Genomic DNA, 26228 nt, shown 5'->3' with positions numbered 1-26228 from the left:
AAAATTGTAGAAATAGGTGCATTTGAAAAGTATTTACAAAATTAGATTTTCAACTTCTTAGTTTTATTTTCTTAAAAATATGAACTTTTAAATTCCAATATTCAATATACAAATCTAACTGCTTTTTTTTTTATTTTACAATTATTTTAAAATTAGTTTAACCTTATTCTTATAGCTGTAAAATCAAGAGTTTTATTTCTTTCATTGTTTTAAAATTTTAAAATTAAAAATCTAATATAAATTTGTTTTTGTAAAATTGAAAGGTGACATTTATGTTTTTATAAATCAATACCATATCTCGTCTTATTTTATTTTGATTTATAAAATTAAGAGAATACAGATATTAGGCAATCAAAATTTTTAAAAATAAAAATGAAAATTGGGACTTCAGTTATGAAAATATGAATCTAATTTGTTATCTTTAAAATCATTTAAAAAATAGTTTCAAAATTAAAATATCTAGATTTTTTGACCATTTCAAAAATAATAAAATAAAAGAATAATACCTATTTTTCAAAAATTTAAATGTAACAAATAAAAAAAATTCAAATAAAATGTTATCTTTATTTCAATTTTTAAAAATTAAGAAATGTATTTTATTTATTGTCTTTGAAAAATTAAAAAAAAATTAATTTTAATTTTTTAAAATGTGAAAAATGTTCATTAATATGTTTACTTCTAAATTGACTTCTTTTATATTTTCAATTTTTGTTGGTTATATATATATATGTATTAAATAATTTGATTGTATCTTTATTTTGATAATTGATTTGTTTTTACGTTTTAAAATTTCACTAATCTTCATTGAGAATTTGGATGGTGAATGGGTGTTTTTAGATTTATTTAATCAAAAATTTTTTACATTCATATTTAAGTTGATTTCTAAACTAATTTTATTTTGGTCTCGTTACGTTGTAAAATATTTTCGTTTTCCAATTTTTTATTTTTCCAAAAATTATAAATTTTAGCTTTTTTTTTTTGAATTTTTAAGATTTATTTTAAAAAAGTAGAGTATAAAGAGTTTGTTTACATGTGAAAAATAATTTTTTTATTTTTATTAAATGTGCAAAATAAATTTTTTTATTTTTACTTTTTAAATCACAAAAAGATTATTTATTTTTGAATTTTCTAAAATGTTTCATGTAACATTTGAAATCATGGATTTTTCTTCATACATAATCCATACAATTTAAAGTCTAAGATTCGAATTTCATACTCTCATACGCAAAGTAAAAATTAGAAATTTCAAAAAATAATGAAAAATGTCTTCCAACTTTTCTATATAAATTAAAAAGATTAAAAAAAATGAGGTGAAATTTTGTAATTATTTGAATTAAAAATAAAACTATTTCCACAAGAAAATAGTACCAAAATTGTTTTTTTATTTCTTAATTTCGTATAAATGTTGTAAAATAAAAATTAACATTATTTTTTTGTAATTTTTTAAAAAGCTAACTAAAATGAAAAGTGAAAACACAACTAAACAAACCTTAAGCTTCTAATAAAATTTTTAACCGTTGTTATTAGGAAAGAGTAATATTTTATAGAGATAAGAGACTCACCAATCTTACATTTTTCTAATGTGGGATAATGCTTGCCTAACCTTCCCAGTTACAGTAATATCCCAAGACACAATTCTTCTTGTGGAACTTTTATATGGAAATATTTTGTGGAAACTTTAAGTTCTCAATATTTTTTTTATAAAATACTATTGTTCTTTTAATTAAGTAAACTTTTGTATTAGTTTAGGCAAAAAAAATATTAAGTTATGAGTTAATCATACGATGAGTTTAAATTATAATAATCATTTTTTATTTAAATATAATTGGTAGTCTAATTAATTTGCCAAACCTTTTGCATGCCTTATGTAAATCCCACACCAACTTTTGATTAGTTTTAAAAGTTAATTTGAGAGAATAAATAATAAAATTTATTGTTGGCGTTTTGAGTCCGATTCCTGGTTTTGATAATGACAAATCGCAAGTTACTTATGTGTTTCTAGTGGTTGAACATGTTATAATTTAACACATACATAAGAGAATTGAGAATGGAAGCCAAAGACACATAAAGCTCATATGATTAGGGGTTTTTCATGAAGATTAAAGAGTAAAGAAGATCAAGAAGAATACCTTTTGATTTTATTTATATAATGCATTTAAGTTTTTATATGTTGGTTTGTAATAACTGCATACATCCTGCATGATATGTCTTAGTGCTCAGACAGAATCGTAGACGAACCTTAGGGCTAACTTTGGTCAACCGACGCCAGGTTTTTTAGGGTAAATTAAAATGCCTAGACCTTAGAGAGACCCTAGGATTTCTGCACTTCACTTAAGGAAAATAATAGGGGTAAAATATAACTTAGGTTGAAAATTGAAAGGGATTCGAGCGACCAAACCAGGCAAGTCAAATTGCCTCGGTTGACCGAACTATTGACTGGTCAAATAGTTGACCTGACTTCGGGCGACCGAACTCAAATGACCGTAGCGTCTTCGATCAACCGAACTTGTACCATATCCTTTTCCACCAACTCGGACGCCCAAACGTTTACGTTCAAAATACCCTCAGATGACCAAACATGCAAGTTTGACGGATCAAACTTAAGGATGAGTGACCGAATCCCGGACATTTTGCAAATCACCTAATTTAGCCCTCGAACCATTTTTTAGGCACCCGAAGTTCAAAATTGCTTTTTCCTTTTGTGTTTGTTCGGGCAACCGAACCTATAGCTCGATCGATCGAAACTCTCGGGTTGAGATATTTTTAAATGATAAAACGAGTTTAAAATTTAATTAAACTTTTCTAATAATACCCAGGGTATCCTCAATGGTCAAAAAAATTCCCTGACTCTATATATACCCCTTCATAAGCCAAGATTAGTAACTTTGATTAACTCCTAAAATCCTCTCAAATAATTTTGTTAATCAAAATTCCCCCAACTAATTTTTATTGCAAAAACTATTTCTTGGGGCAAATCTTTTACTCTTCAAAACTCTCTTTCGTTTATTCTTGAAAATCATTTTTACAAGAGAGTATTATTTAGGCATTTTGTTTACATTCAAACCCTAGGTTCTCTTATGTCTCATTGAAAATATTTTTTGGAGAAATATTTAATTTAGGGTTTCAATCTTTGAGGTGCTCATTATACATATTATATTCAAAGATTACAAAAATAATTTTGAAAGTACCCTTACTCCTGGAGTGTTATTTCATATTAGGTGTACATCTTAGCTTGTATTTTCAGAAACATTATTTTGTACAAAAATAATTTTAATGTATCGGTTGGGTTCAACCTAAAATTGAACTAGGGAGTCTCAGCCCCGTAAGTGAGACCGGTTCAGTTCAGCCCAAAAATTGAACAGGGGAGTCTCGGCCCTGTAAGTGAGACCGGTTCGGTTCAACCTAGAAATTGAACTGAGGTTTTTCTTGCCCCGTAAGGAGAGGATGTAAACAGCTTCTACTCCACCCGTTTAAGTGAGCAGTGTTAGTGTAATCCTTGGGGGCTATGCCCAAGGCGGGGACATAGGCTGATTTGTGTTAGAGTTGGAGCCAGAAGACAGTCAGGAAAAGCTGAGTTGGAAAACGCGGTGAAATTAATCTCATGTGGTGCAATTTATATCTATTTATCTCTCCATTGTAACTTCCATTCATGCATTAGCCTCTCCATTGTAACTTCCATTCACAATTGATTTTATCTTAATTGTGATTTAAATTCCAAACCCTATAAATAGAGAGAGTGTGTGCAGAAGTGTGAGAAGCTCAAAGAGAGCAGAAAGGAAAAAGGGAGGAAGAGAGAGAGAGAGAGAGAGAGAGAGAGAGAGAGAAAGAATTGTAATATTTTTCGGTGAGATAGTGAATACTTGGTGTGTGCTCCGTGGACGTAGGTCGTTATTGATCGAACCACGTTTAATCTTTGGTGTCATTTTGATCTGGATGCTCACAGGTTCTTAACAAGTGGAATTAGAGCCGACGGTTCGTAACTCTTGGTAAGCGACATCGTAAAAGTCAAGATGGGAAGCTAATTCTCCTAACGTGCTAACAGTTGGAGGACCAAGTGTGTGGCTAAGGCCAATAAGGATCATCTAGGCTGTGGATGGATCTAAATAGGGTCAAGACGTGAGAGGTAGGATTGGTTTGGAGGCACGTGGAATGCAATATGAGATACGTAAGACGCCAGTGGTAAGACCAACTGTTGGAGAATTGTCCCAGAAGGGAGAAGGTTTCTGTTCAGGGGGGAGCAGGAACTCACAAGTAAGTGGGAGATTGTTGAGAATTCCACTTGTGAGCTTGTCCCACATTGGAAAATAAAACTGGATGATAGGTACTTATATACATGGATGGACCCAAGACCCAAATAGCTTGAGCTTTTGGGTCAAATTGGTGTTCACTTATGTGTATCAACCCCACCCATGGGCTCTTCCGGTCCTAACAAGTGGTATTAGAGCCCAATTAAAGCAGAAAAGCCAGATCGGAAGTGATCCCAAAATCAGAGTTCTGTCCAGTAGATCGAAACCAAGTTTTGAGGCCACCATCACATTTAGCTTGCTGAGACAAAGAGAACCGTGCAAGTTGGAGCTCGAACAGAGCTCAGACGAAGGCTCACGCGCCGTCACACACCTTGTCGGAGCAAGATGCCTCTCCACACGCCGGCCACGCGCCAGTGACCAGATCCCTCATGCTCTGGACGCGTTGCATGCGTTTTCTTCGCTCGATCCTCCTCGACCCGAGCTGGAAGGAACTCGACCTGACCCGGAACCTGACTGCATACAGATCAACCCAAGATTCGGTTCTTGATCTGGGTCTGATCCTCCACGTCAGCGCCACATCAGCGAGGCCACGTTAGCAATGAGTGCCACTTCAGCAAGTGGGCCACCCTACCATGTCAGTAAGTGTGCCCCACCCTACCACGTCAGCACTGCCACATCAGCAAGTTTGACTAGGTTTGACCAAACTTTGATTGAGCTTTTCAAAGTCTTTTCGGGTCCATTTTTCTAGCGACTTGAACCATTTCTAAGGTTTTCAATCGTTCTGGATCCAACCGAGCTATCCATTTGAGCTAATTCCATCTCTAAATTAGCGAATCGAGATGTCAAATGAAAAGAGCTCAAAAATCAAAATGTTCAACAGAAACAATTTCGGTTTCTAGAAGATGTAGATAGAAGATTATTTGTTTGGGAAGGAATTGCACTTACCTTTGAAGGGTAAGCCAACATCCATGAATGAGGACGAGTGGGAGTTGCTTGGTCGAAAAGCCCTCAGAGCCATTAGAATGACGTTGTCAAAATCTGTGGCGTTCAATATCAAACATATAACATCCACCAAGTCTCTGATGGATGCGTTTTCTAATATGTACGAGCAGCCTTCAGCCGCAAATAAGGTACATCTCATGAAAAGACTATTTACGATGAACATGTCTGCAGGTGAAAGTTTCAGTAGGCATTTGAATAACTTCAATGAGTTGTCTGATCAACTCGCCTCGGTCAGGATAATGTTTGGTAATGAGATTCGGGCCCTACTGATTCTCAGTCAGTTGCCTGAAAGTTGGAATGGTGTCGTTACTGCCATCAGTAGCTCCACAGGAAAATCGAAGCTTGTATACGATGAAGTCGTCAACATGATTTTGACGGAGGAAATAAGAATGCAGTCGAACCATGGCTCCACTTCGAGTTTAGCCTTGAACATGGAGAGTTGAGGTAGAGGAAACAGGCATGGACAATCAAACAACTGCTGCAGATCTAGGCCCAGGCTGTCTAAATCTAGAAATCCCAGAGGTACGCAGGACATAGGTTCCCAGAGCACAAAAGTTATTGAGTGCTGGAACTGTGGAAAAACTGGTCATTACAAGAACCAGTGCAGAAGTCAGAAGAAAAAGTACGAGACGAGGGCAAAGACAGAAGAAAATATTGCTTCAGAAAATGATGAGATGTTGATCTGCTCTTTGGAGAGCAAGCAGGAGTCGTGGGTGTTAGACTCCGGAGCTTCATTCCATGCCACTTGCAGCAGAGATTGCCTAGAGGGATATACATTAGGTAATTTCGATAAAGTTTATCTGGGTAATGATCAACCGTGTGACATTGCCGATAAAGGGACAGTAAAGATCAAAATTAATGGGTCAGTATGGAAATTGAGAGATGTCAGGTATATTCCAGACCTAAGGAAGAATTTGATCTCAGTCGGTCAATTGGGAGATGAAGGCTATAACACATCTTTCATAAGTGATGAATGGAAAGAAAAGTGGCACTCTTTATGTAACTCCTAATACATGTATGTCTATTATAGTTGCTACAAGAAATGATGATAACAACTTATGGCATCAACGACTTGGACACCTGAGTGAGAAGGGACTTAAGGTAATGCACTCAAAGGGTAAGTTGAGTGATTTACAGTCAGTGCAGATTGACACATGTGAGGATTGCATATTTGGGAAACAGAAGAGAGTCAGTTTCTAGACAAATATCAGTACCCCGAAGAAAGAGAGACTTGAGCTAGTCCATTCAGATGTATGGGGACCAACAACCATTTCGTCTACAGAAGGAAAACATTACTTCATCACATTTATCGATGATCATTCACGGAAGGTATGAGTTTACTTCCAGAAGTATAAATCTGATATTTTTTATGCTTTTAGAATTTAGAAAGCGATGGTAGAAAACGAAACTGGTTTGAAAATTAAAAAGCTGAGAACAGATAACGGTGGAGAGTATGTTGACACCGAGTTCAAAAAATTCTACTATGAGCATGGTATCAGAATGGAAATAATTGTACCAGGTATGCCTCAACACAACGGCATAGCAGAGCAGATGAATAGAACGTTGACAGAGAAATCCAGAAGCATGCGTATGCAGTCAGGCCTGCCAAAGATGTTTTGGGTAGAAGCAGTCAACACGGCAGCTTATTTGATAAATAGAAGTCCTTCTGTACCATTGGACTACAGTCTAGCTGAAGAAGTTTGGAGTAACAAAGAGGTAAGACTTTCACATTTGAAAGTCTTTGGTTGTGTTGTATATGTACATGATAATGTCAGGAATAAACTGGATCCGAAATCCCGGAAATGCACTTTCATCGGTTATGGTGGAGATGAATTTGGATATCGCATTTGGGATGATGAAAACAAAAAGGTGATTAGAAGCAGAGTTGTGATTTTTTTTGAAAAGATGATGTACAAGGATAGACACACAACCGAGTCTACAGAGTTTGAAACAACCTTTGTAGATGTGAATGATGTTTTAGAAGGTGTAAGGACACGTCAGTAGAACACAGAGAATCCTCAGCAAACTACCAAGATTCCTCGGGCAGAGGAACATGTGGAGCAGATTGTTGCACCACCACCTCCTACTCCAGCACCAGAGTGTAGGAGATCTTCTCAACAGCACGTACCAAACAGAAGGTATGTGAACCATTTACTTCCTATAGATGGAGGAGAGCCTGAATGTCATGATGAAACATGTCATGTGGCAGATACGAGCAAGTGGGAGCTTACAATGAAGGATGAGATGAAGTTCCTTACCTCCAGCAGAATGTGGAAGTTGCCCAAAGGCCTTCACAATAAGTGGGTGTACAGAATCGAAGAGGAGCAGTCAAAGAATTCGAGCAGAAGGAAGGGATTGACTACACCGACATTTTTACACCAGTTGTGAAGATGACAGCCATCAGATTAGTCCGCAAGAATCGAGCAGACAGGAAGATGGTGACTACAGAGAAGCTGAAGTTGTATTCAACTTCAGTTGGTCTTCATGTCTGAAGACATGTGTTATGAGCACATCATTTATTCATGATACTGGTTGAGGAGACGTCTCTGTCTCTAAGTGGGAGATTGTTAGAGCTGGAGCCAGAAGACAACCAGGAGGAGCTGAGTTGGAAAACGTGGTGAAATTAATCTCACACGGTGCAATTTATATCTATTTATCTCTCTGTTGTAACTTCCATTCATGCATTAACCTCTCCGTTGTAACTTCCATTCACAATTGCTTTTATCTTAATTGTGATTTAAATTCCAAGACCTATAAATGGAGGGCTGTGGAAGATGTAAGACATAGTGTAGAGATAGCACAGAGAGTGTGTGCAGAAGTGTGAGAAGCTCAGAGAGGAAGAAGGGAGGAAGAGAGAGAGAGAGAGAGAGAGAGAGAGAGAGAGAGAGAGAGAGAGAGAGAGAGAGAGAGAGAGAGAGAGAGTGAATACTTGGTGTGTGCTCCATGGACGTAGGTCGTTATTGACCGAACCACATTAAATCTTTGGTGTCATTTTGATCTAGATGCTTACAGGTTCCTAACAAGTGGTATCAAAACCGACGGTTCGTAACTCTGGGTGAGCGACATCGTAAAAGTCAAGACGGGAAGCTAACTCTCTTGACGTGCTAACAGTTGGAGGACCAAGTGTGTGGCTGAGGCCAATAAGGATCATTTAGGCTGCAGATGGATTCGAATAGGATCAAGATGTGGGAGGTAGGATTGGTTTGGAGGCACGTGGAATGCAATCTAAGATATGTAAGACGCCATTGGTAAGGCCCACTTGAGCAACTATTGGAGAATTGTCTCAGAAAGGAGAAGGTTTCCCTTCAGGGAGGAGCAGGAACTCACAAGTGAGGGGGAGATTGTTGAGAATTCCACTTGTGAGCTTGTCCCACATTGAAAAATTAAAGTGGATGATAGGTGCTTATATACATGGACAAGACCCAAATAGCTTAAGCTTTTGGGTCAAATTGGTGTTCACCCATGTGTATCAAGCCCACCCATGGGCTCCTCTAGTCCTAACAGTTTGGCCAAATCTCAATAACAAATATCTTGTGTTGCTCTCTCCCTATCTCATTTAAATTACTGTACTTTAAATTTAATATATGTATGCCTATTTATTTACTATCATATTTATTTGTATGCACACATTCATTTAAATGAGATATGCTGCATGTGTATGTTCGCACTCATAGTTTTATTATTTACACTCACGTCATTATGTTTAATGAGATATGAATTGTGGTAAATCGGCAAAACATTTAAATTAGGCGAAAAGTTTTAAAATTTAATTCACCCCTCCTTTTGGGATCACACCAATTCCAACATTTATTTTGTTACTTGATTGAAAATCAAACAAGTCAATATCAACTTACACTCAATGGAGATGATTCTCATTTTTGACAACTTAAAATTGATATATGTGTGTTTATTGTAAACCAGGGATACAGAGAAATAAGATATGCTGAACATCTTCACAAATTTTCAAAAGTATCTATAAAAATGTTAACACAAGAGGAGTCCATTGGTGAGCTTGATATACATGGATAAGTACCAACTTGATCTAAAAACTTAAACCTATTGGATCTTGTGCCAAACCATATATATACGCACTCATCATCCACTCAAATTTTCCAATGTGAGACAAACTCACAAGTGAAATTCTCAACTATCTCCCCCTCACTTGTGAGTTTTCAACTACTCCCCCTTGAACGAAAATCATCTTTCTTATGAGAGTAAGCTCAATTCTACAATAGTTGCTTAAATTGGCCTTACTATTGACACCTTACGTGCTTCGGATTACATTCCACGTGTCTTCGAACCAATCTTATCTTCCACGTCTTGATCCTATTCGGATCCATCTCAGGCTTAGATGATCCCTATTAGTTTCAGTCATACACTTGGTCCTCTAACTGTTAGCACGTCAGGAGAATTAATTTCATGTCTCGACTTTTACGATGTCGCTCACCTCGAGTTACAAACCGTCGGCTTTGATACCATTTGTTAAGTGGTATTGAGTCTTTTCAACCCTAAAAGTTAACTCATGGGGTGAGACTTTTTCTCACACTTAATAACTTACCACTAGTTTCTTCTACAACCGAGATGTGGGATAATCCTAACAAAAAACACAATCTAATAAAATAAAATAAGGGCAATATTGTGATTATAAGAAAATAAAATTTACTATTCATCTCATTCATCATATTGGACGGGAGCAGCAGCTCCAAATAGCTGTTCCAGTGTACGACCACAAGTGGGCCCTAAGCTTTACAGCCCTTTTCATGGTGGCACGGTCTTCCCTTTACCACAAGCACTTTATGGTAATGCCATTGCGCGAATGGTGGCCGGTGACCGACCTTCCCAGTTTTTCAATTTCTCCCCTTTCCGCTCTCAAAGCGGAAGTCAAGCCACATCATCGACCAAGCCAAAGGCCCGCATAAAATATTTGGACCATCATCTCCTCCTCTTGCATATATTATTATTATTATTATTATTATTTATTAATTAGTTAAAAAATATTAAAACTTTTAATTGTACTCAAGAATCTGAAACTTGAAATCTTAAATTTGGACAAACTATATTATATTGTATTTTATTTAAATGTAGTATAAGACTGAAAATTTGTTTTTCAAACATATTATTAGTATTTGCCTGAAAATTGTTAATGGTTGCTGAAATTTTCTTTTAATTTTAATTAATTTTTGGCTTAAAGTTTCGTATATCATTTTGGTGGCTTTTATTGTATCTGATTTTCACCGTACAGTAATTTTCTTAAGCATGTGCTTATATTGTTTAGTATATTTTAATCCAATTTACAGTTCATCTCTCTCTCTCTCTCCGGTGGGGTGGCTTTTGCTGCCGTTAGTGATAAGCACGCCTCGCATCTCATCATTCCTTTCAACCTCTCCCCACTCCCCGCCCTGTCTCTTCCCAGGCTGTTGTCATCCTTCTTCTGCGCCCGCCCACTTTCCTCTTGCATTTTTTCCTCAGCTTTTCGTTGCGGAAGAATCGATTTTATGACTGGAAGTTTTCTTCATTAGATTGGATCTGCAGCTGCAAATTGAAATTATCCACACGAGGTATCCTTTGAATCAAGATTGATTTTCCATTTTTTCATTTTTTTCTTTTAATTTACTTGCAAGACACTGTTTTAGTTGGCGAAACCAAGAGTTTTTGTTAAAGAACATTTAGTTTCCTGATTATGACATGTTTTTATCCATGTTCTGGCATAGAAATTGGCAGCAATTCGCAAAACATCCCTGCTTGCCACTGCTTATTCCGTCGACGTGCTTGGGCATTGTCTATTCAGATTCCGGATCTGATCAGATTTTGTTTTCATTTTGTGTGTTTTCGTTTAGCATATTGTGGCTGAACTGGTCGTTCATCTACGCTGTATACATGCTGAAAGTTTGAATATGCTTGTTGATATATGCTCTGATCTGATCTGATGTGTTTGTCTATATATATATATTTATGCTGAATATTTAAATCTGCTTGTTTATTTATGCCTATATGATCTGATAGTTCATTTGTGGTTGTTTATAATTGCTTTATGAGTGGCTGAACCGGTTATATATTATTTATATATGCTGAAGCTTTATCTATAAAATCATATAATGTATAATTCACTGCCTGGATGCCAAATTTTAAAGGAAGATTTTTTTTTTTAAGTTCATATATTTAATGTAATTTTAGTGTAGCATGATGGTTTTTATCTTAGATATGGCACCTGAATCTTAACATTCCATTTCAATCACCATACATTTTGTGGAATATTAAAAGTAAAATTAAATTAAAGTTATATAATTGAAAAACTGAAAAATTAAATAATTCTTCACTAGGGATATTTTCGAAAATTGACTTATTTTTATCCATTCCAGATATCATTTAGGGATATGAAACATTGATATGGAATTCAAACTGTGATTTTGACATTCTGTGATTAACCAATGTAGTTGCATTCCAACAACAATTTCACTCATGCCTTAAACTTAGTTCTTTTTAAGAATGTTTTATGATCTGTGGGATAGATTATCGGTAGGTTCAGCTGTCTGCTGATTGATTACAATCATGCGACACCATATTTATCAGTTTACAAGTGGGATGGCGTGCTCTAAAAGCTAGGGACATTTGGGACAGAAAGGAGTTTTTAATATAGTTGCGTAATGTAAAGAAATATCTCATGAAAATCACTGTGAGAAGGATAAGCACTAACAAATATTATGAAGGGCTTGAACAGTTAGGCCCTTTAGGGATTATACATTTCTTAGTTATAATCTGGGAAACCATAACAGATTCTATTAAAGTTCCTCATACATCATATTTTCTCTTATAGGCCCAAAAATGTTTTGACTTTATTTTTCTTATCATATTGTCAATTATTTGCAGGGCACATATTTTCCTGTCATTGAACCAAGATTATAGAAGAAAGAATTTTTTTTTTTAAAGCTGTAGAATAGCATGGCCGTATCCATGAGAGATTTGGATCCAGCTTTTCAAGGAGCTGGACAAAAGGCGTATCCTTTATCTGATGAAATATTATTTTTGTCAACTCCTGTTGGAGTCATTTCTCACCCTTCATAGAATATTGGTGCAATGTCTTATCCATATCTCTTGTGAATTTACATTACACAGGCTACTATTGCTGTCTGTTATGCACACTGAAAGTTCTGGTTGGTTAACAATTTATATTTAAAATCTCCTATCAGGTTAGTACAAGGAAATGTAGGAAAATGGTTGGTAATAACTTATGTACAGCTACAGAACTTTGGTGGAAGTTGTAGGCTATTTTTGAGGAACTGTGGGCGAGACTGTTCTATGTTTATGCGGGTGAAAGGGTTTTGGCAAGAACAATAGAGGGAAGCTGTTATGATGATGTGCTTATTTTGGTGCACTTTGAGTAATGTGGAAAGGGAGAAATCATAGTATCTTTGTGGATCACATTTTGCTGGGATACTTGCCTTGGGATAGAGTGCTTTCACATATTTTTTTTGGCTGTAGCTTTTGATGTTTTCAGGTGAATTTCTTTGAGTGGTTTGCAAAGGAATAGAGTGACTCTTATACTTTTCTTTTTTTCTTCTTTTTTTTTTATTTTTTTTGAAACTTTTTCGTGTTCTTCATCTTCTTTATTCTTCTACTTTCCTGAAAAATATCTTTTCGTATAGAAAATATTGTAAGTATGGCTGTTGCTGCTGCTATTAGTTTTTTTCATGAAGTTTTTTACCATCTTTTGTGTTTGATTTTCCTTGTGGGGGTCATGTTTTATTTCCTTGACAATATGTAGTGGAATTGAGATATGGCGCATTGAAAGTTTTCGTCCTGTTCCTGTTTCAAAGTCATCTTATGGAAAATTTTTTACAGGAGACTCCTACATAATTTTAAGGGTAATTGGTCTTCTTAATCTAATTTTGCTTTTTATTTAACAAATATCATTTTGTTATTTTCATGTGTATGTGTATATATACACACCTTGCTTCAATGTGGTTTGGATTGATATTCTTGTCTTCAGTTAGTTACATTTGTCATGTACTTAGATGGCTAAGCTTTCTTTGTGTTTAAGGTTATAATGCTCGTCTTTTTAACCTTGAAAGCTTTAGCCGAGCCTAATAGAGAAGTTACCCCAGATGGATGTGGGTGCTGGGATGAGTTTGAGACTTTAAATTATTGTCCAAGTTTTTTTGTCTTGCTATCTACTGCTCCAGAGCTGCTTCCAATATTAATGCTTTACTTTGAAATAATTTTTTGCTGCATTGGACATTGTAACATGTTTGTTTTGATAGAAAATGAAATATACCAAGAATGAGGTAGGGAAGAAGGATTTTTTAGCCCTTAATCTAATAGGGAAAACACTCTTGATCGGGTGTATAAAAGGATTCATGTGGCCGACCCCACCTAGTGGGACTTGAGGCTTGTTATTGTTATTGTTGTAGCAAAAGAAATATATCAAGAAAAAGAAGAGCCAAAAAAATGCAGCTTAGGAGTGGATAAGAAATCTTTGGAGCCAGGAAAGAAAAATCAAAAGAAGAAAAAAAGAAAAGAAATTTAAACCAAAACCAAAACCAAACCTAACAAACTCAAAATAAGAAAACCCCTCTTTAAGCCCTTCCCATAATAATTGATAGAACTATGTAAATTTTCCAATTCAGGCTGACCTTTCATCATTTTTATTTTGACACTACCCTAGCGAACTTCATTATCCGTAGGATCAGCCAGACCCACATCCATATTATCCAATAATTTTTGAGATTCTACATCCTTTGCACTAATCTCCTGACTTATATTGATTACTCTCTATCATATCTTTACCCAAACCCCACTCCTCAAAGATAGAAACATCCTTCAAACCTTCAGCAGGGAGAGGCACATGAGCAAGACCTTCGAGAAATTCAGAAGAGTCAGAATCATCTACGCACATCCTCCAAGATCCATCCTTCCTTGAGGTAAGAAGGCCTAGCATTGCACAAGGACTAACTGTGTTCACAAAGCCCTTCTCAAAGAGTTCTCATGCCGACCTAATTAGTTCAACACCCTCATTTCGGTTCATCCTATAACAATGCAAGTTAGGCAAGTGTGGACATGGTAGCCTATTTATGGAATGTTGAATGTATCGCATGGGGGAACCTCATCAGCTATTACATTAGAGAGACTCACTCAACTAATAATTCCCTTAACTTTGGGGAAAATTTTACATGGTAACTCATTGACCTTAGAAGGATCTTCTCGATCTGTGACCACTTGAAACACTTGTTTGCTAAGCTTTACCACTCCAAACTCCTATAATCTAGCAATTGGATACTTCTCTTAGGGTTAGTATGTTCCTAAACTTACGATCCTTGGATGTGGGTTTAGGAGGGGTCAAAATATTCTTCTTGTCTTTGTACCTAAATACATAAGGTTTTTCGTATGATGTTTGGTCATATTAAGATCATATAACCACAGGCACCCTAACAGTACATAGGCTGCATCTATTGGGAGTACGTCACAACAAACCTATCCTTATAGTTGCCCATTTAGGTGGGTGCAATGCGCCTCTCAATGAGACGTAGATTTTTCTCGTTTACCCAATTCTTTTGAAGCATGGGGGTATGACTCTCCTTTAAGGTTCAATGTACCTAGGGTAGCTTTGGAGATTACATTCATGCTACTACCACCATCAATAACGAACTTGCATGTCCTCTTGTCCACACATACGAAGGAAGTGTGAAAACTAGTAATCTGTTCCCACTTCCCACTGTCCATAGTGGACACCTCACTGCACTAACATGATATCATCTTTCTCAAAATTTTCTATTAGCTCACTCTCATCCCTCAAGTATTTAAGAGCATCTACAACCATCTTCCAAATGGGGCAAGTCGTCATTCTCATGCTCTTAAGCTCTTTGGAGACGAGCAGCTATGTGACCTTTAGTGTGATAACGATGAAGCTGCATAGATGAAGGTGGAGTATGCCTTGGTAGTCCGCATCAATATCGTCAAAATTATCACCCTCAAACCTAGACTCTAGGTTGACTAGAGGGTGGACGGGCTGAAGCGGTTTGCCATTTGGTCTAGGGGCCTGATGCACCCTGTTGGGTGCTGCTAGGTTGAGAAGAATACCCTTTTTTTATTTTTTTTAAATCAGTAGAGAAAGTATATACGACAAAGGATCAAAGGGATGCCAATCCGAAGTACAAGAAATCAACCACCCTGAAGGGTGTTACAAAAATAAAAAATTACATTAAACTCATTTGCTATAAGTATACTATGCCAACTAGTATGGAGAAGAATACCTTGGGCTGATCCTGCTTAATATGGGGACTCAAAAGGGTGTTTACCCAACCATTAACACTTTGCAAATTTTTAAGTAAGATGCTAACGTTTTTGGTCTACAGGTTAATGTCTAATTGCATAGACAAAAATTGGGTATTGATTGGTGCAGGTTTGGTGGGGGCAGTGTGGTTTTGTTAGTGCCCTGGGATAATACAATATGGTACAATGATGCCAATGAAGACCAAACTAATCACTACAATGCTTTCACATTAGGCTATTGACCATAATGCACATGATTTGACATGGTCCTGCATGGTATGACACAAGGGACTGGATATGAACAATGATTCAGGCAATTAATGAACCAGAGGAACTTATATGGAAGGAGCTTCTCTTTCTCTCTCTCTCTCTCTCACACACACACACACACACACACACACACACACACACATACACACACACACACTCTAGATGAAAGCAACTTGGAATTATGTGCTTACTAATTTTCCCAATCATTTAAACATTAGACAAGATAAATGAGAGAATTTTGGTTAGCTCACTAAAGACTCTATTCACAACTTGGAATGAGCCTCAAGCATGCAATTTTATCAAAATCACTCCCAATTGCTCAGCTCTGATTGCAAACAATCCACAAAAGCAAAGGTCATAATGGAGTGCTGGCAGGACTGAACTCATTTCTTAAAGGATGTTACAATCACTAGCACTTGATTTTCTTCAATTCATCTTCCAAATATTGAGCAGGAAATCCAATTTATCATGGCTAGATTCAATTTCTCGCAGTTCTGGAAGTTACAGAAAGTTCTGGCACTGCTTCACATGTGCATTGCGGGTGTGTGCACCCCAGTGAGGGTCCTCTGGTGATGGCCTTTGGCTTCTGGTGGATCCAGGGGTGATGAATGGAATGGTCCTAGAAATGGAAAGAGAAAATTCTGGCATAAGTGGGATCTTGAAGGGGTGACGGCCAGGAAACATGCGCCAGCTCTCCAATAGTCAGATGGTGATGGAATTTCTTGGGGCTCTGTTTTTAAAGGTGATGGAGATCTCGTGAAATGATGCCTGAAATTTGATGCTTGAAATCAAGGGTCAAAAATGTAATTTTCTAGAAAGTTGCAGGTTGAGGAACAGTGCTTCAGATTTCCAATTTTCCTTGATTGCTTTGCTTAGATTGTTGGAGTTCTATGTTCTGAAACATTGTTGGCAGCAATGGAAGAGAATTGAAGTGGTTCTGATTTTTAAACAGTGAATGGATCATTTAATAACAGAGGAATATTATGGGACTCATGCAGCAGTAAAACAGAAAAGAGAATTAAGGGAGGCAGAGAGAGGGGGGGGGGGGGGGAGAAGCAGGTTCGAAATTCTGATTTCAAATTTAATAGCTGTCCATACACTGCTACTACCTAGTATAAATACCCCACCTCTAGCTAAAGCACATAATTACTATTAAAGCTTGATTTACATTGTTGGCTCACAACCTAATAGCTTAAGCTTTTAGTTAAAGAGGTAATCTAATATAGTATCAGAGCTGGTTACCAGGAGGTCCTGGGTTATAGTCTCGTTGCCTACCTTTATTATGTGGTGTTTAAAAAATTATTGTATTTTAAGTGAAGTGATAATTTAATAATTACTTTTAAGACCAGCATAACAGAAAAAAACAAAAATATAATGCATAGTTTCATAAATCTATACGGGAAATAAATTAAGCATGCCGAATTGTTGGCCTAAGTGATGTAGGCGGTCCTCTGTTAGCCTGCTTCACCTGCTCTGCATGCATTGCACCCCCATGCTGTGGGCAAAGATTGTTCTGTCTTGCTGAGACTGCCTCACTTCATGACCAATTTGCTGTATCGCATGCTCTTGACTCCTTTACCAGGATTAATCAATGAAACTCTTTCATGAAACCTATCTAAACTTTTCCCTTCAATCCTCTCCTCATCCCCTCACCCCCCCTGGCCACCCCTGTGGGAACAAAGACTCAGAATCTCTTGCCATTCCATTCCAACCCTAGCTCCTAGGATTTTACCATCTTCTTAGGTGTTATCACCGTTCAATACAGCACCTGCCAAATTTTAGTGCTTTGGAAGCCCCTCCCCCTCCTTCCAAAGACCAAGTCATCTGAAAACTACTTCGCTGCCACCAAAGAGATCCTCATGCATTGACTGCTAATTGGGTTGTGCTCAAGAATAAACAGGAAAACCCCTTTCCCCACTCTTTCCAGCCTCATTGAAGGATTTCCCGTCAATCTTCACCAATTGCCTGCTTTCTCCTCTTGTCATGGTGTGCCATGGTTGCGAAAAGATAGCACTAGGGTTTTGAGACTCATTCCTTCCTCAATGGCTTTTCTATGAGACTTGTTACAGTTGGAAGTGAACAACTATCCAAAGAACCTGGATATGCCCATTGCTCTCCAAACAAAGCTAAAATTTAATTCAACACAATCCAAGCAGTAGAGCTTTGCAGAAAACAAGATGGGAAGGGAGGCTATTAAAAGACATCAAACAAATATCAGGTGATAATGTTGTATTAAGGCCTTCTAGCTTGTTGATTGTGGGTGTTAGCCCTATAAAGGCCTGCTAATTAGACAAAAGCCTTTACCTTATGTTGAGATTTTGATTAAATGAATGACCTAACTCAAAGATAGGTCTCTCCCTCTATTTATAATACAAATCAAATACATTCTAATGACCATAATACCCTTACTAGCTCTCACTAATTAACATAACACTAACCCTAACTCTCACTAATTAACATAACACTAACACACTTAATAATAATACTAAAAGACTAAAATAACCTTTAACACTCCCCCTCAAGTTGGAGTGTAGATATCATATGCTCCTTGCCTCTTACAAATAAATTTAATGCGAGTGACCCCCAAATCTTTGGTAAGCAAATCAGCAAGCTGCTTATTAGACTACACATAAGTGGTAGTAATAAGCTTTTGCACTTGTTTCTCTTAAACAAAATGGCAATCAACTTCAATGTGTTTTGTTTGCTCAAGGAAGACCGGGTTGGAGGCAATATGAAAAGCAACTTCATTATCACACATTAACTCCATAAACTAAGAATTTGGAAACCCAATTCTTCCAATATGTTCTTTAACCAAACAAGTTCACATGTAGTGTTAGCCATAGCTCTATACTCTGACTTAACACTTGACTTGGTCACCATTGTTTTTTTCTTTTTCTTCCAAGAAACCAAATTACCACCAACCAAGATATAGTACTCGGTTGTAGATCTTCAGTTAAAAGGCGACCTAGCTTAATCTGCGTCTATATATCCCTGAATATAAGTGTGACCCTGATCTTAATACAGAATATCTCTCCTTGGTGTACCTTTGAGATATCTTAAGATGCGAATTACTACATCCTAGTGGCTTGTCAGAATCCATTAATTGACTCACAACACTTGTTGTGAAAGATATGTTCGAACGAGTGACTGTGGTATAATTCGACTTTCTAGCTAGTCTCCGGTATCGTCTAGGATTATGCAGCAAATCACTCATATCCGACACCGACTTGCTGTTAAGATCCATGTGTGTATCAATCAGTTTGGATCCCAATAGCTCAGTCTCATCCAACAGATCAGGAACATACTCCTTCTATGAAAAAACAGTTCCCATATGAGATCTGAATACTTTTATACCCAAGAAGTATTTCAACAGCCCCAAATCTTTGATTTGAAACTTAGCATATAGAAAATGTTTACAACTCTAAGTACCTTGATCATCATCACCTGTAATTATGATATCATCTACATACACAATAAGAAGGATCCTACTTGATGAAGTATGTCTATAAAACACAGAGTGATCCGTTACACACCTTCGAAGGCCAAACTCAAGTACTACAACACTGAATTGCCCAAACCATGCTTTGGGAGACTACTTTAAACCATATAGTGCCTTCTTGATTCGACACACTAAGCCTGACTCCCCTTGAGCAACAAACCTAGGTGGTTGCTCCATATAGACCTCCTCCTTAAGATCACCATGCAAGAAGGCATTCTTCACATCTAACTGATGCAGGGGCTAGCGACAAGTGATAGCCAGGGATATGAACAAACTTGCTGATGTAAGTTTGGAAACTGGGGGAGAAGTGTCGGAATAATCCAAGCCATACATCTGAGTATACCCTTTAGCATACGAGCCATAGGACGACCATCAACTTTGACTTTCATAGTGTATACCCACAACCAACCATAGACTTGTTAAGAGGAAGAGATACCAAGTCCCTAGTATCATTGTTCTATAAAGCACTCATCTCTTCAATCGTGACATTCCTCCACCTAGAGTGGGCTAAGTCTTCCAAAAAATATTTAGGAAGGGCAGCAGATGATAGAGTAGTAACAAAACAATAACACGAAGGTGATAAGAAGTCATAGCAAACATAGTTGGAGATGGGATGTTGTGTACATGCGCATTTACCTTTCTGGACAGCAATGGGAGGATCAACATTGTGGGAAATATGATCATCTGACAAGGAAACCAAAGGAAAGGGAGTAGAAGCTAGAGGAGATTCTCTTCCTTGGAGCTGCTGTCATGAATACACCTACAAATTAGGAGGATTGAGATGATGAGGACTCAAACTACATGGAGACATAGGTGGTTGATTGGGTGAGGACAACAAACTAGAGTTGGGAAGATTAGGTAGAGGAAGAGACTCGTTGAGATTAGAAGCACCCGAGGATTGAGTGTAGTAAGGTGTAGACTCAAAGAAGGTAATAACATCTGTGGAAATAAAGAAGCGATGCAGCATAGGATTATAACAACAATATCCCTTTTGAGTATATGAGTAGCCCAGAAAGACACATTTTGTAACACGAGGATCCTACTTATCCATCGTGGGAATTAGTTGAGGAAAGAATGACACACTCACAAATATATGAGAAGGTAGAGATGATAGAGGTGAATTTGGAAAGAGAATGGAGTGGGGAATTTTACCATTAAGAACAAAGGATGGCGTCTTGTTGGTAATAGAATGCAGTAAGTACAACATCACTCCAAAACACTTTAGGTACATGTATTTTATAAATTAAGGTGTGAGTGATTTCAAGGATATGTCTATTTTTCCTCTTTGCAACCTTATTTTGTCGAGGAGTGTGGGCACAAGATGATTGATGAACAATACCATTGAGTCATATAAGTAATGAATTGAATGTTGAAATACTCCTTAGCATTATCACTCCGAAGTATTCAAATTGGCAAACCAAATTGAGTTTTATTTCAGAACAAAAGGCACAAAATATGTGAAATAACTTAGAACGATCTTTTATTAAATATAGCCAAGTCATCCTTGAATAATCATTCACAAAGGTTACAAAGTACTAGAAACCCAACTTGGACACAACTCTACTAGGACCCCAAACATCTAGATGGACTAACATGAAAGGGCTTGTAGTGTTTATTGACTTAGGAAGCAAAAGAGACACGATGATGCTTTCCCAACTGACAAGGCTCACAGGCAAGACTAGACATAGAACTCAAATCAGGAACTAGACGTTTCAACTTTTCCAATTAAGGATGACCAAGGCAACAATGTATTTGGAGAGGTGTGGCAGCAGCAGTGCAGGCAGTAGAAGGAGATAGTGGCTCAAAGTGATAGAGTCCACTAGCTTCATGCCCTTCGCCAATCGTCTTCTTGGTCTTCAAATTTTGAATAACCAAAAAATTAGGGAAGAATGTTATTGACCAATTCATGGATTTGGTAATCCTGCTAAAGGACATGAGGTTTAAAGAAAACTTTGGAATATACAAAATTGTAGGAAGAGAAATAGAAGAAGTGAGATTTACTGTCCCAATTCCCTTAACAACAGTGGTGGATCCATCAGCAAGAGTAACACAAGGTAAGTTTTTAGGTTACTAAAGAGTAGAAAAGAAATTAGGTGTACTTATGAAATGATTAGTGGTAGTGGAGTCTATAACCCAACATGCTATGGGATTACCTATTTGGACAGGATAAGTCTATAACCCAACATGCTATGGGATTACCTATTTGGACAGGATAAGCAATGGGAAGAGAAGCTTGTTGTAATGCTTGATACAGCTGGAACTTGGGCTACTTTTCTTCTGACATAGACACAATACGTTGCCCCCCACTTGGCTTTAAAGGTGTGGAGTCAGTGGTGGCTGCATTGGCAACATGTGAAGGTCTATCATGAAGATCCCAACATTGCTTAATAGTATGATTACCTTGTCCACAATAAGCGCACTAGCGGGGAGTGCCTCTCTCTTGGCCACATCTTCCACCACGTTAGCTCAAACCACTTCAATAATTTCTACGATTGTTTGGTAGAGAACTAGAACCACACGTGGCAAAGGCTGTCCTCTCGGAGCTAGATGCAAGAATAGGAGAATATGTGCTAAAAGGAAGCACAAGGACTCGAGAATAAACATCAACAAATGATGGCAACTCTGCATTATTAAGTATTTGGGACCGACACACTCTAAAAATGAGCAGCTTGGAAGCTATCCCAAGTATAGGAGTTCATTCGTGTAATAATTAGCCCGAGGACCAGATCGTCTCCTCAGGGAATGCAGTTTAATTCCAAACTTTGTGTAATTCCAAAAGAAAATAAGAAAAGAAAGGTTTACTGAACACAGTTCAGATTCGTAATTCTGGATTTTTGAGAGTTTGTGACTAAATTAAAAATAACGCATAACATAAACTAAGAACCTAACACGCATAAAATAAATGACAAGAAACGAGTAACGGTAAATAGACGATGGAAAAATCAACACAACTAATATTTCTACTCAATGATCCATTCACACACTAAAAAAAAAACGATAACAAAATTAAATGAGTAAAACAATCCTATGTTTAAACATTTAGACAAAGAAATAAATCCTACGTTTGAAATTTCGGACAAAAGACCAAAGATGAAAACTTTATTACTCAAATTAAACATTCAACCATAAAATCCTTAATTAAACATTTACTCAAAGAAAATAAACCTAACCCAATCAATAACTTAAACAAAAATAGTACTTAATCCGAAAATAGATTCAAACAAAAATAAATTAAACTTAAACTTCAATGATGGCTCAAATAAAAATAAACTAAACTTAAACAATGGCTTAAACAAAAATTAAACTTGAACAAAAGTTTGAATAAAAATAAACTTAAACAATGTATTTAAAAACAATAAAGCAAAGGAAAAAACAAAGAAACAAGGTAGAGAGAGAGAGAGCCGAAAATCTGAGAGAGGTCGAGAGTCCTCTGCTGTCCTGCGCACTGCCGCCTCACGCTGCTCTCCTCCTCCCAATAAACCCTCTTCTTTCATAAAATACCCTATTCCCCCTCTAATATTTTGCCTTAGCAGTGTCTCCTCTTGAGATAGGCGCATGGGCCTATTTTTTGGTGGCCCAAGACTACTTTTTTTCCTTAAGCACTGCACACGGCCTAACGCAGCAACTTCAAGCCCGATTTTGACCCCGTAAACGTCTGAATTAGCAAAAGGCTATTTCAGGATAAATTGTAGATATTTTTGTAAGCTTTCCAATAAATGCCACTTGAATCAGAACAATCCGATATCAGATGAGAGAGTTATGATTAAAATACCAAAATGTGTTCAGGCTGTCTCCTAGCGAATTTCGAACTTGGATTGCGGCCCACTTTTCATTGCATGACACGAATTCATGTGCATGAAGCCCACGTAGTCTTCTCACACACAAGCACAAACGGCTTCCAATTTGCATCAGCTCCACGAGAAGTGCATGGCCTCTTCACGGGCTCAAGCTCACGCATGCATGGCTCGATTTCTCTCACGCACGACACATGCACATTTTAATTTCGGCTTTAATTTTCAAAAATTATCCTACAATAATAAAACACAAATGCTCGTAAATTTTCGACAAAAATAAGATAATTATCTAAAAATTATCAAATGAGCTCACTGATTAAAATAATGGACATAATCAGGCATTTAATTAAAATTATAATCTTTAATGCATGAATTTAAATGCCTAACTACGTATCTTTGACGCGTAATCAGGGACCGTATTGCCTCAACTCGGGTTTCAAACCTGCTAGAACTCGAGGAAATGTCATGTTCTCCCTCTGATGCTTCATCTCACAAACATTGACAGTTATAGGTTGCATGATGTTAAGCTCCTCATGAATACATTTCATCTCTCCAAAATAATTTGTAATGCTCCTATCTATAATGTTACTAGAGTATAGAAGCTTGGCATAATCCTAAATCTCTTTGCAAGTATCTAGATGCATGCACATCCGTGCACTTTGAGGCTCCATCGAATTCCACAAGAGGGAAACAATCAAGGCAAGGCATCTTCCTGAATCCACACTTCTCTTCTCTTCTCATAAGAAGGACCAGATTGGAGCAAGTGGTCAAATTTTCCTAGTCTTTTTAAATAAACCTAAACAACCTTAGACCACTAAACATAATTCTTTCCATTTAACTTTTCAGTTGTTATCTGTGGCAGCAATGAAGGAATCATGTTTTTGGGATTCATAGACTCCATCCCAACACTGAACCAGCAGCCACACCACTGTCAAACAAGAAGAACAACCAAAACTAATTGGGACAACCACAAACAAAGTGAACCACTGAAACAAACACAAACGAGGTGAACCATCTACAAATTGACATAACACTGCCACCGTCTCACAAATCAACTTATGAACACTGCTGCTGCTCCAAGAAACTCACAAAAAGCTTTTACAAACACTGAACAACAGCTAACAGATTATAACGAGCTCATGGTCGAAAAAGGTTGGATCATTGAGCCAAAAACATGCTCAATAGCTTGGTAATATGGTCTCTGAACATGCTAGAGGGAAAATCAGAAAAAAGTGGCCGAAATCACTTTCACCTGCTGGCGTGTGGGGTTGGGATTGCCGACAGTCGGCCAGTGCATCGAGAGGTTTCCGATAATGGGAGTTTCTAGGATTATGGTTCAGAGGGTTCTGTTTTGGCTATATGGTTGGTTTTGTGAAATAATGAACAGCTGTGGTGGTTTTGAGAAGGCAGCAATGGGAGGTTGTTTTCCGGCGGCAGCCAAGTGTGATGGGGTTTAGGTTGGATCATGCTTTGATACCATGTTCAGATTTTGATTAAATGAATGACTTTACTCAAAGATTGGTCTCTCCCTCTATTTATATACAAATCAAATACATTCTAATGACAATAATACCCTTACTAACTCTCACTAATTAACATAACACTAACACACTTAATAATAATACTAATAGACTAAAATAACCATTAACACCTTAGAAGGATCCTTAGCTTTCCAAATGTGACTTACTAATGGAAAAGGGGTAGGAGACTGAATAATTTGAGAATTGAAAGATGTGCAGGAATAAACTTGAGAACCATGCAAAGTCCAAGTCCAACAATTGCTTCTAGAGGAAAGCTGAAAATAATTCAAAACAATAAGAAGCAAGGTAATGTCTTGATCTCTCAATCATTAGATCCCTAAGAAATGAAAGAGAAATGAAAAAGCTCTTTAATAAAAAAACTAGCAACTGGAGCATTATGAAGACTAACGAGGCCATAAAGACTAGGAAAAGCTACCAAGAAAAGCTCATCGTCTCCAAATATCTTCCCAATATTGGATTTGTGACCCATTCCCCACTTTATATTTGAACCAAGAAAAGAGAACTTAGAGATCTGATGAATAAATTTCTAAGGGTTCAGTTGAGTAATATTACTTCCTAATTAGCATCAGCATCCCATGATATTTGGTACTTCTTAAATTTCAATAATGATTCTGTATTCACCACCTTTATTTGTGCAGACAATTGCGTTAAAAAGTGGTGGATTACGTCATGATATCCATTATTGGCTTGGTACAGATACTTCTCAGGTAAGTGTCCTTGTCCTCATCCATCTTTGTGTGAAATTTTATCCTAGTCCCTTATCATAAATTTGTAATTTTGATGGTGATGAATCTGTTTAAATAGGATGAAGCTGGTACTGCAGCCGTCAAGACAGTTGAATTGGATGCTGCTCTTGGAGGGCGTGCTGTCCAGTATCGTGAAGTCCAGGGCCATGAAACTGAGAAATTTCTTTCATATTTCAAACCATGTATTATACCTCAAGAAGGTGGTGTTTCATCTGGATTCAGGCATGCTGAGGCTGAAGAGCATAAGACACGTTTATATGTTTGTAAAGGAAAACATGTAGTCCATGTAAAAGAGGCGAGTTCGTGTACATTTTTGTGCTGGTGATGAGTAGTTTATACTTTTTTTTTTTTGTTTTTTTTTGTTTTAAAATTATTTTTGTTATTTTGTATTTTTTTTCTCTGGTGTTTGCTAACTTTCCTTTTGTGTTGGGCTCAGGTTCCTTTTGCTCGATCATCTCTCAATCATGATGACATTTTTATTTTAGATACCAAGTCTAAAATCTTTCAATTTAATGGTTCCAACTCATCTATTCAAGAGAGAGCTAAAGCACTGGAAGTTGTTCAGTACATTAAAGATACTTATCATAATGGAAAATGTGAGGTAGCTGCTGTTGGTAAGTGGATGATTATTTCAAAAGATTAAACATCATTAGCATGGAATCATATTTTTTTGAGTTTGGAAACTGCTTCTTCCATGTAGAGGATGGAAAATTGATGGCTGATCCTGAAAGTGGAGAATTCTGGGGTTTCTTTGGTGGATTTGCTCCTCTCCCTAGGAAATCAGCAAATGATGATGATAAGGCAGTTGATTCTCCTCCTGCTAGGTTGCTTCGGTAATATTTACTGGCTTACTCTGATTGCTG

General features: G+C 37.0%; 1 protein-coding gene across 2 annotated transcripts in view; it reads left to right on the top strand.

Annotated features, from left to right (window-relative positions):
- The first annotated feature begins 10542 nt into the window (after positions 1-10542).
- Positions 10543-26228, top strand: part of LOC131165288 (villin-4-like) — a 70909-nt gene continuing 55223 nt past the window's right edge. The window contains exons 1-7 of one of the 2 annotated variants that reach the window (XR_009139528.1): positions 10543-10807; positions 12117-12244; positions 13012-13111; positions 25258-25326; positions 25424-25660; positions 25802-25979; positions 26066-26198. Coding sequence is in view for 1 of the 2 variants with exons in the window: in XM_058122946.1 (XP_057978929.1) it covers positions 12189-12244; positions 13012-13111; positions 25258-25326; positions 25424-25660; positions 25802-25979; positions 26066-26198 (773 nt within the window). In the remaining variant the exon portion in view is untranslated. The remainder of the gene's footprint in view (positions 10808-12116; positions 12245-13011; positions 13112-25257; positions 25327-25423; positions 25661-25801; positions 25980-26065; positions 26199-26228) is intronic. The other variant, XM_058122946.1, reaches the window with a different exon arrangement.

This window comes from Malania oleifera, chromosome 10, assembly GCF_029873635.1.
Source record: "Malania oleifera isolate guangnan ecotype guangnan chromosome 10, ASM2987363v1, whole genome shotgun sequence".
NCBI classification, from domain to species: Eukaryota; Viridiplantae; Streptophyta; class Magnoliopsida; order Santalales; family Ximeniaceae; genus Malania; species Malania oleifera.
This window is presented reverse-complemented; position numbering and strand designations above follow the sequence as displayed.